The following is a 12,257-nucleotide window of genomic DNA, read 5'->3' on the forward strand; positions in this document are numbered from 1 at the left end:
TTTTGTGACCTCTTGGATAAGTCGTCGCTGTGCTCTTGGGGTAATGGGGTAAACCTTTTCCAGACTGATAGATCTCAATTACTTTCTTTCTCATTTGTTTCTGAATTTCTATGGATCTCGGCATGATGTCTAGCTTTTGAGGATCTTTTGGTCTACTTCACTTTGTCAGGCAGGTCCTATTTAAGAGATTTCTTGATTGCGAACAGGTGTGGCAGTAATCAGGCCTGGGTGTGGCTAGAGAAACTGAACTCAGGTGTGATAAACCACAGTTTTAACAGGGGGGCAAACACTTCTTCACACAGGGCCATGTAGTTTTGGATTTTGTTTTCCCTTAATAATAAAAACCTTCCTTTAAAAACTGCATGTTGTGTTTACTTGTGTTATCGTTGACTAATATTTAAATTTGTTTGATGATCTGAAACATTAAAGTGTGACAAACATACAAAAAAACAAGAAATCAGGAAGGGGGCCAACACTTTTTCACAGCACTGTATATATTTACAGGGTATTATAAGGTTAAAGTTAAGGCTGTATTCACACTAGAAAAGTCCGCTAGATCACTTGCTTTGGTCTGGACCCAATACAATTAGGGCTGGGTGATATGACGATATTATCGTATATCGACAATGTCTCGTAAGTATCGCAATGTCGATGTCAACAGTCAAGTAACAGACGAGTATCGACATTATCGGGAAAAAATTACAAATGATAAACCTAGTGTGAGGATGTGATGTGTTTTTTGATTATTTGGATTTTATTTACAACAGTGTAAAATCAAAACATACATACATAAAAGAAAAAGACACATTATTGAGCACACTGATCTAACCACAGAGATGTGAACAGACTTTGTGTCATTCCTGAAAACAGCTTCTCTTCAACAAGTGAAACAAGTAAACCATAGCTGATATTTCCAACGTTTGCTGCTTCTTTCAATGGATTCAAGAAAAAAAAACACATTAGTAGTCAAGAAGCTTGTTTGTGTAGAATATCAGTGTAGTTAAACATCTGATGCTGGTGCAGCGCTCTCAGAGGAAAACAGTTTGAAGAGACTCAAGTGAAAGTCAGCAGGATTCATCTGTGCTGCAGGTACAGTATCTGATCACTAAAAAAAAACAACAACAAAAACTATACACATATAGTATGATTTTGTAGTCAGACTCACACATGCTTTGTACTATCTTAAAAAAGGACATTTTATATCTGAGAAACTAATATTTTTTAGCACGTTGACAAATGATAAACCTAGTGTGAGGATGTGATGTGTTTTTTGATTATTTGGATTTTATTTACAACAGTGTAAAATCAAAACATACATACATAAAAGAAAAAGACACATTATTTTATCAGACTTTGTGTCATTCCTGAAAACAGCTTCTCTTCAACAAGTGAAACAAGTAAACCATAGCTGATATTTCCAACGTTTGCTGCTTCTTTCAATGGATTCAAGAAAAAAAAACACATTAGTAGTCAAGAAGCTTGTTTGTGTAGAATATCAGTGTAGTTAAACATCTGATGCTGGTGCAGCGCTCTCAGAGGAAAACAGTTTGAAGAGACTCAAGTGAAAGTCAGCAGGATTCATCTGTGCTGCAGGTACAGTATCTGATCACTAAAAAAAAACAACAACAAAAACTATACACATATAGTATGATTTTGTAGTCAGACTCACACATGCTTTGTACTATCTTAAAAAAGGACATTTTATATCTGAGAAACTAATATTTTTTAGCACGTTATAAACATCTATTCGCGAACAGAGTATTAATAATAAACATTGGTCTAAACATTCTTAATTCATGTTACACATGTAAACACTCATATTACTTTTATATAGTATTATTTTATATTATATAGAGAATAAAAACATCCACACGTCATACAAAATTTAGATACAATGAATTGCTTATATTAAAATTTTTCACTCGATTTCAAACATTTTAGTCTGGAATTATAGTTTCGGGGAAAACTCAACTAGTAAATGTGTTCAAGTTTGTGTCACAATAGCACATTAACTAATGTAAAAAAGAAACCGTACTTACTCATCAGAATGATCTGTCGCATTTTGTTCTTTTGCTGAGGTAAATTCGGTCTTATTCCTCACAGCGCATCTTCTTCCAAAAAACAAGTAGTCGAGATGAACTTGACTATCCTCACACTTCGTTTACGGCATTTACATGTTCACGAGTCTCGTGTGGATATTTACATATGAAGGGCGCAAGCTGCTTGTGGGCATGATCACATTACAGATGTGGAAGAAGAAGTGCTGTGAGGAATAACACAGAATTTACCTCTTTAGAAAAAGAACCAGATGCGACACGATGCTTCTTACAGCAGAGGAGATCAATCTGATGAGTAAGTAATGTTTCTTTTTTTGCATTAATTAACGTGTTATTGTGACATAAGCGAACACATTTACTGGCTGGGTTTTTCCCAAACTATAATTCCTGACAAAAATGTTTGAAACCGAATGCCAAGTCTAATTGTTTAGACCATGTTTATTATTAATACTCTGTTCACAATTATATTTTTATAACGTATTAAAGCTGCAGTCCGTAACTTTTTTTGGTTAAAAATGATCCAAAATCAATATTTGAGCAAGTACATAACCAGCCAGTGTTCAAAACTATCGCCTTACTTTAGCCCGATTCACAACGGTTAGTTTATAATAATGTTTTTGAATTTGAGTGGTATGTGTAGGTTTTTGCAGGAAATTCGAGCATGGCACTGCGTCATTACGTCACTTCTGTAAACATAAAGAAGTTGCCCCGGCTAGTAGGCTTAGGCTATCGCATGTCAGGATCCTGCAGGTGGGCCGATTGTTTATAGCCTTTTCTTCTGATTACAGATAGCTTGGGATTACAAAGATTTGTATTTTAAAGAAAACCAGTTTGAAGGGAGCATAATTTGCTTGGTGGGTTAAAAGAATTTCTTAATATGAAATTCTAAGAGTATGACAATTAGATTAGACTGTGGAGAAATTGAAATCTACACACTAATACACACTACTCATAGTCACCAATCCTGATGTTGTCAACATTAATCATTTGAAAATAAAGTATAACAATAATAATAATTTGAACGGTTTGATGTGATGTGATATGAGCTAACCGATCTTTAGATTGAATCACCACTGGTAGAGAGATTTATGGTAATGCTTTTTTCCTCAGTTGGTAAGAACAAACGTGGCAGACTTGTTACTTACTTGTTCAGATGGCAATATACGGTGAAAATTCTTATTTGGGTCGTATTCCAAGACGTAGGCTAGAATCTGTGATTGCGAAGTACAGTAAATATCCACACCGGTGCGGTGACTGACTGCCACACATACTCTTCAGAACATTAGATTCATCTGCGCAGGAGCCGCCCCCACTCACAACCCACGCAAGCTAGATAATTCCGCACACAGCTGCAATTTCAGGTTTTCAAACAGAGATGGCAACAAAGAGGCAAAACTTAGACTTGCAGCTTTAAACAATAATAATTATTTTCTCAGATATAAAATGTCATTTTTTATGATACAACAAAGCATGCGCGAGTCTGTGACTGCAAAATCATATCAACTATAAAATCATACATACTAGGCTATATGACTACAAAATCATAGTTGGCTTTGTCCCAAACTATAATTCCGGGCTAAAATGTTTGAAATCGAGTGTAACATTTTGAATATGATCAATGACAATTCATTGTATTGTTCTTACAGCGCAATGATGTTTTCATGCTCTATATAATATAAAACAATAGCCTATATAAAAGTAATACGAGTGTTCACTGTAACACGATGATTGCTACGAGTCTAAGAATGTTTAGACCATGTTTATTATTAATACTCTGTTCAAAAATAGATTTTTATAACATGCTAAACAATAATAATTAGTTTCTCAGATATAAAATGTCCTTTTTTTACTATAGTACAAAGTAAAATATATATATATATATATACACATCTATATATATACAGATGTTCCTGATGCTCACAAATGCTTTTGTTGTTGTTTGTTTTTTAATGATCAGATACCTGCACCAAAGATGAATCCTGCTGACTTTCACTTGAGTCTCTTCCACATCTATATATATACAGATGTTCCTGATGCTCACAAATGCTTTTGTTGTTGTTTGTTTTTTAGTGATCAGATACCTGCACCAAAGATGAATCCTGCTGACTTTCACTTGAGTCTCTTCAAACTGTTTTCCTCTGAGAGCGCTGTACCAGCATCAGATGTTCAACTACACTGATATTATATGGTAACACAAGCTCCTTGACTGCTGATTGTTTTTTTGTTTTTTTAATCCATAGAAAGCAGCAGCAAAAACTTAAATATCAGGTATGGTTTACTTGTTTCACTTGTTGAACAGAATCTGTTTTCAGGAATGACTCAAAGTCTGTTCACATCTCTGTGGTTAGATCAGCGTGCACGATAGTGTGTCTTTGACCTTCATTATGTATGTTTTGATTATACTGTGCTGTAAATAAAATACAAATAATAAAAATAAAAAAAAAAATTTCAATCTCCTCACATTCTGTCTTACCTGCCTCACAGTCACATGACTCACTGATGGGCCATTAGGGGACGGCCCGTTGTCTCTCAGGTGTGAATCACTAAATATTCATGACCATTGTCACTCCCTCAAATAAAGCTTGTCTATCACAAAACATGTCTTACAAAATTTAAATCAATATATTGTTTTCAGTGGATGAGTAAACAAGATGATTTTCACATAATTTCGATGTAAATATTCTAGCCTACAAGACTGAATACTCAAAAGTCTTATTCAGAACTATTCAGTATTGGTTTTATGGCCTTATTTCAGCTAAATTTTTTCCCAAAACGTACTAACAACGCATAATATTTAAAAAAAACAAATTTTTCAATCTCCTCACATTCTGTCTTACCTGCCTCACAGTCACATGACTCACTGATGGGCCATTAGGGGACGGCCCGTTGTCTCTCAGGTGTGAATCACTAAATATTCATGACCATTGTCACTCCCTCAAATAAAGCTTGTCTATCACAAAACATGTCTTACAAAATTTAAATCAATATATTGTTTTCAGTGGATGAGTAAACAAGATGATTTTCACATAATTTCGATGTAAATATTCTAGCCTACAAGACTGAATACTCAAAAGTCTTATTCAGAACTATTCAGTATTGGTTTTATGGCCTTATTTCAGCTAAATTTTTTCCCAAAACGTACTAACAACGCATAATATTTTTTTCTAAAAAATGCAAACATGTACAGTGGGGAAAAAAAGTATTTAGTCAGCCACCAATTGTGCAAGTTTTCCCACTTAAAAAGATGAGAGAGGCCTGTAATTTTCATCATAGGTATACCTCAACTATGAGAGACAAAATGAGAAAAAAAATCCAGAAAATCACATTGTAGGATTTTTAAAGAATTGCACAGTTTGTGGTGAATACAAAAAAAATACATATTGGCCAATAGTATGTTATAAGTAGCTAAAATAAGCACAAATGTCAGGGCATGTCAAAACATCTCAAGGGCCCCAAAATCACCTAAGACCCAAGAGGGTTAAAACACAATACTAATGATTTAACTTAGGAAGAGTTCAGAAATCAATTTGGTGGAATAACACTGATTTTCAATCACAGCTTTCAGAATGTGTCTTGATTTGGTGGTCCTCCATCCACACCTTGATTGCCCTGGCTGTGTGGCATGAAGCATTGTCTTGCTGGAAAAAACAATCCAAAGAAGCAAGTTTTCTTCCAGGACAACCTTGTATATGGCTTGATTCATGCACCTTTCACAAAGACAAATGTGCCTGATTCCAGCTTTGGTGAAGCAACCCCAGTTCATCACAGATTCACCACCAAATGTCACAGTGGATGCGAGACACTATGGCTTGTAGGCCTCTCCAGGTCTCCGTCTAACCATTAGACGACCAGATGTTGGGCAAAGCTGAAAATTGGACTCATCAGAGAAGGTCCAATCCTTATGGTCTCTTGCAAACCTAAGCCTGGCTCTTCTATGCTTCTTCTTTGCTTTAGCTTTTTCTTTTTAGCTTTGCACGACTTCAGCTCTGCCCCTAAGAGCCTGTTTCATACCATCCTCATCGTGCACTTCATCCCAGCGGTCAACTGCCTTTCTTTATGTAGGTCTCTTGATGTCATCCTGCGGGTGTTGTGTGACATTTGAATGAGTTGGCGGTCATGCCGGTCAGTGGAGAGTTGTTTTTGCCGTCTGCCGGGCTGTAGCTTTGTTGTCCCCAATGTCTGCAGTTTGTCTTTGAAATTTTAAGAATGCAAGCAACATGACGCTAACTGTCTCCAGAATTGAACCCTTCTTTTCCTCACTCAAAACTTTTCTTTGCAACTCTTTTGGCATAGTCAATAGTTATTATTTGATTCCAAATGACCCTTTGCAAAGACTGGCCCCAGATTGCTGTAGTAACTCAGTTCAAGTGGCACGTAAACCAATCATTTCTTCCTCTTTACTAGTGATAGCACAAAATAAGCATGAATGAACATCAGAAGGTATCCTGTTTCAACCACGGAAAGACATTTTTCAAGTTCAAGTCCACTGGCGTTAACCTACTCTGCTGTCTGGTTTGTTTGTTTGTCAGACAAAATGGCAGATTTGGCGTTATAATTGGTCAGACCAATCAATCAAACTCCCAGCAAAGGGTCAGTTACTTTTGACGTACTATTAGCACTGTTTTTGCTATCCAGCTTGTCTACTGCAAGAGGATAGTGATAACCACAGGAGCATTTTTATACTTTTCCTCGTTAAATAAGATTTCTCTTGACTTTTTCCAGAGCTCGGCCTATATAATAAAAGTTGGTGTCATTTAATTTGCACTTCACTGGTGTCACGTTTTGACTGTTTATTTGTGCACACAACATGGATAAGCTACAATATGTAAACATGTCAGATGTGTGGACACCTAGGCTGCATTGACAACTGATAGTTTTTTTACATTTTTGTAATTACTAAATAAATTTGATTCATTAAATTATTATTAAATTTGTTATTTAAATCTTTCTGCTAAATGAAAACTTTTGGTGCACCACTAATTAAGAAAAAAACTAAGTGAAAAATCCACAAACGGTAAAAATACACTAAGATGTACTGTATTTTTCTATACTATAAACACAGCATATAATTAAACGCAAAATTGTAAGTGACAGAGATTTTTGCATTGACAAAAGCATGCAGAAAATTCCATGCAGGAGATAAAAACAGGTGATCATGGTATGAAATCCAGTCTTAAAATAAGTATTATAAAAGAATGCACCCAAAAAAAAATCCCTGCAACCTAGCATAGTCCTAACATGGTCTATTAATCCTACTTCCCAGAAAGCTTTACAGTTACCTTTAGTTACAGACAGGGGCACATGGGGTGAGAATCCAGGATAAATACACACATCGTGAGTGTGTGTGCAGGCTGACTAATCTCTGGTTTTGTGGCATCTTTCTAGGAAGCCCCATGCACCCATGTGAGCCAGACTGGCATCAAAGCAGTGTGTGTGTGTATATATTTGACAGGTGTGGTTTAAGAGGGGATGCGAGGCGAGAGGATTACTGATCTCTAGTGAGGAGTGGAGGGGACAGGGTGACCCAGGTGTTTCCTGGGGTTATCACACAAATCCACTGAGGCTGGAGTGATGGCACCCAGCTGTATCATGCTTGAGGGCAATGAGACAGTAGGAGTGACTGACCTATATGAGGTGATCTGTACAGATCAAAAAGAAGTTTGTATTGCAAATGAGCTTAAATTAAAAGAAACACAATGCAGTGTGATTTTAAAATGCTACTTAAAAGTAATTGTTTATTCTATTGTAAATGTTTAGTCACAGTCTGGAGCCCTGCAACACCCATTGCTCCTGACCTGAGAAAGGTAACAGGGTAACATACTAACTACTTGTTGACTGTGTTTGTTCATACAAATTCATTCTCAAAATTGAGAGCTGAAAGAATTTTAATTCAGCTGAGAGACATTTAAGGGAATCATGTAAGCAATAAAATGTGAAAGTCAATCTCTTTTATAACCAAACAATGTTTGAACATAACTGCCTTTAGCACTGACTGATTACTACACTGTAAAGATCTGAATTGTAAGCACTATAGTAATACTTGACCTGAAAATATGATACTGTTTGACCATAGCCTCTGTGATTTGTGCAGTTGTTAACGATGACTGCTGTAGTTCAGATAACTGCCACTGGAGGCAGCAAAGCACTGAAACAAGGATAAAACAAGCAAAAAGAAGCCCTGAGCTGTGAAGAGTTCTACAGGAAGTCAAGGAACTGGAAACTGACTTTATCCAAAAACTTCTCACAAATGTTAAGATGTAAAATAAAATGAATCTAACCAAATCTATATATTTATATTTATCCATAAACAACATATATCTATATAATATTTCACAGTTTACAATTTAGTGTTTATGGATAGGAGGATTAATTTATAACAAGGTTTTATAACAGTTGAGTTGGTGTACTTTGCTATTTGGGAAAAAGGTTATACAGTTCAAATCTGGCCAATTCCATCACAAAATATTATTCTGTGCAGTTTCACACAGAATAAACATACTCACACTTGTGAAACACACTGAATCACATCTAAGCCCATTGGTCCTAAAGTTGGGGGTCAACCAGGCACCTCTGATCACTGGAGACTGTCATTCTAAAAATAGATCCTCAGTAAGACTGAGCATTAGAGTGTGTTGCTCTAAAATCTAATTTCAAGCAAAACAAGGTTAAGTACATGAATAATATGCATATTTTTGACCAAGTTAACAGGAAAAAGCAGTACTGTAAATATGCGTGAGTGTTAAACACACAAGGATGAACTCATGGGCTCTGTGTTTAATCAACTAAACCAGGTCCTTGGAGACACACCAAGTCAGGTGAGCAGACAGTCAGCTGACAGGAAGTGAGGGTGATTTTCTCTATGGTGCATAACCACACAGGAGCACAGCTTTTATGAATGGATTTTTTACCATGTGGGTGGCTATTATTGGCATGCCACACTATATACGAAGTGACTGTGTATGTGTGGGTGTGCTCTTCTGAAAACAGAGGTGTTCTCTGTAAGAGACCTGTCCTATTGCATCATGTCCTTCTCTGTATTATATGACACACAGTGGATAATCTTGTTATTCTGTAACCTGCTCCCTCCTTCTGACATGATGCTGAACTACACATTGCAGAGAAGTGTGAGCTATTAAACATCTCAGCCCAGTTTTTGAATCTTCTGGCTGGTGTCCTCCGTCTTCAATCCCACAGTCCCAGTCTGCCAAGGACCATTAGGATCACTCCAGGAAGCCTTGTCACCACTGACATACGTCCTTGAGGTGCGAGCACTGTAAGGTGATGCTGGTCCATTTGAAGAAGTGGACAGAGAAACGGAGAGGGTAGACATGTGCGACACACAGGAAGTGACAGACAGAGGGGTTAAAATAACATAGTGCTCTAAGCTCCTTCATCATACCTCTATGAAGAGCCCCAGAGTTGTCGGTCTTGGCTCTCCAGTCTCTCCAGGCATTCACGACACCACTCCACAAGAAGCACGCTCGCAGCTATTTCGGCACACACAGACATACACTTCCTATGAGGTAAAAATAGTCACACTTCCCCCGATGGGAGCTAAACCCCCCAACCTCTGCAAGCCTCCCTTCTGTTCTGACAAATGCTCATACACATATTCTTATCAAGAGTCAGAGCTGGTGTGAACTTGACATTGAGTTTACCACCTTGTTAAAAAAAAGGTACCCTGAGACCACCAAATCAGAATTGAAAGCCTGACAAAAAGATATCCTGGATACACAATTCCAGTAGCAAGCCGAGACATAAACTGCACAACATATGAATATAGTCACTAACGCTCACACACACAAAGGCATTTTTAAGCAGGTGTATGTCAGAACTGCTCCACCTCCAGATAAAAATCTAAAAGTGTTGGTAATGAACTCTGTTTAAAACCCTGTTCTAATTATAGGGCCGTTTGACTAAGATGGGAGCTGTGCAGAGTAGATAAGTGTACAGTAATTGCATTTAGCCTGAGATAATTTCCTCCCAGCACATAGCGCTGAATGCTGAACGCACACACAGATGTTTTCACTGACTGCAAACTTTTGTACTATGCTGATGTGCCAGGCACTCAGACAGTCACACATATGCGCTGAGCCCAAAACAGCACTGTGCAGTCTCTGTGGTGTTTTGAGAAAAAATAACTCTCATCAGTTAGATATCTGGGACTGACGTGTTTGCCTCCTATTTAACAGTTGACCACAGTGTTTTTTGTATGACCCACAGTCACCATTTTGGCCTACAATAACATGACAAGCTCAAATTTTCATCATGGAATTTAGTGTAGAACATCCAAATCAGGTAATAGAGACGGATCTCGAAGCAACTACAGGGGGGCTACACGAGGAGGCAGGTCCAGGCAGCGGACCACACAGAGGGTGCTTGATTCTGTATAACACGGACAACAGAGAGTCGAATGACGGAGTTCCAGGCACTGGAGTGCACAGAGTAATAAGATATAGAGCACTCACCTTTGTTGTCCATTTGACCCTCCACACAGCTAATGATGGATGGGACAAGGGTAGAGAGCCGTGTGGCATGTGTGCAGTGCAGTGATACATTTGCAAGAACACACGCGCATAGACACACAATAGTGCCTGCTGCACATGCTTTCACGCTCTCTCATAAGTGAAATCAACTTCCAGCTTTCATTCAAAAACAAAAAAACGCTACAAAAAAAAAAACCATACACATTCCCCTTGACAAAAAGACACTCTTATACTTGTTTTCAGGTACTAACACACCTTCATGATGACATGAGCACAACGCAGTATGAACTTACCAGCTGTCTGATCCGTAGGAGGACTGTTGGTCACTTTAGTTTTATGGCCAGTGTGTGTTTGTGTGTGCATTGCACAGCAAAAGGTTTACACGCAGCATGCAGGCAGTCTGTCTGTGCAGTGGCTGACTTCACAGGCTGCTAAGTCCATCAAACCCTCGTGCACATCTCCATCCATTGGGATCCACTGCAACTGTAAAAAATATATATATTACATTTATATTGAAAATACATACAACACAATAAAAATGTATCAAATCATACAATATAAAACATACTGATATTGTTTCTGGAGGCTGCACCTAAACCAGGATTTATCATTTTTACCTAGGCCCTACATACTGAAAAGTTAAGCTTTAACACTGAATCCAAGTACAACTGCAGACAGTTCAGTGGAACTGGAACAACACAGCAGCTCTTTCTCCAAAAGTCACCAGTCACCACCCTGAATGCCACTGACGTTGCTGTATGTATTTCAAGTATTTATAATGTACTCTTATGAAAAAGCCTGAATTGATCATATCACTCCTGCAGACTACTGATTGTACTGTGATGCCACTCTGTATGAATACACTTACACACACACACACAGCTCAGGCCTGCTGGGAATGAGTACAGCACTAAAAGACTCACAGCATTCCAAGTTCATTTAAATGTGCTACAAATATCCCACTGAGACACCATACAGCTATTCTTTTTTTTCATAACCTGGAAATAAGTTCTTCAGGACAACAAGCAACAAACAACAAATATTTATGTCTGGCCTAAATAAGAATAAGAAGTGCTTGGGGGGGGGAAGAACAAGTTAATTATTATCATTTTTTTCAAGCTGGTTAGGACAAATGCTCTGATTAACATGTAGTAGATACCTCCATTTGTTGCATACTGCATCTGGTTAGGGCAGGTATAGGACAAAAAGAGAGAAAATCATCCACAGGTTATTGTTGTATTCTTTTCTTCTTCATTTCTATTATTTCTACCCTTTCTGGAGGCTCTTTCTCCAGAAGTCACCAGTCACCACCCTGAATGCCACTGACGTTGCTGTATGTATTTCAAGTATTTATAATGTACTCTTATGAAAAAGCCTGAATTGATCATATCACTCCTGCAGACTACTGATTGTACTGTGACGCCACTCTGTATGAATACACTTACACACACACACACACACACACACGCACACACAGCTCAGGCCTGCTGGGAATGAGTACAGCACTAAAAGACTCACAGCATTCCAGGTTCATTTAAATGTGCTACAAATCAGCTCAGGCCTGCTGGGAATGAGTACAGCACTAAAAGACTCACAGCATTCCAAGTTCATTTAAATGTGCTACAAATATCCCACTGAGACACCATACAGCTATTCTTTTTTTTCATAACCTGGAAATAAGTTCTTCAGGACAACAAGCAACAAACAACAAACA

The 12,257-nt window shown here is 37.8% G+C and overlaps 1 protein-coding gene across 2 annotated transcripts in view; it reads right to left on the bottom strand.

Annotated features, from left to right (window-relative positions):
- LOC107571661 (activated CDC42 kinase 1-like) overlaps nucleotides 1-11,019 on the bottom strand; it is a 98,280-nt gene extending 87,261 nt beyond the window's left edge. Inside the window, exon 1 of one of the 2 annotated variants that reach the window (XM_016257996.1) lies at nucleotides 10,837-11,019. In XM_016257996.1, coding sequence (XP_016113482.1) covers nucleotides 10,837-10,906 — 70 coding nt within the window. In that variant the 5' untranslated portion in view covers nucleotides 10,907-11,019. The remainder of the gene's footprint in view (nucleotides 1-10,836) is intronic. The other variant, XM_016257994.1, reaches the window with a different exon arrangement.
- Between the last annotated feature and the right edge of the window lie 1,238 nt (nucleotides 11,020-12,257).

The sequence above is a fragment of the Sinocyclocheilus grahami genome, unplaced genomic scaffold (genome assembly GCF_001515645.1).
Source record: "Sinocyclocheilus grahami isolate Dianchi unplaced genomic scaffold, SAMN03320097.WGS_v1.1 scaffold1630.1, whole genome shotgun sequence".
Classification (NCBI taxonomy): Eukaryota; Metazoa; Chordata; class Actinopteri; order Cypriniformes; family Cyprinidae; genus Sinocyclocheilus; species Sinocyclocheilus grahami.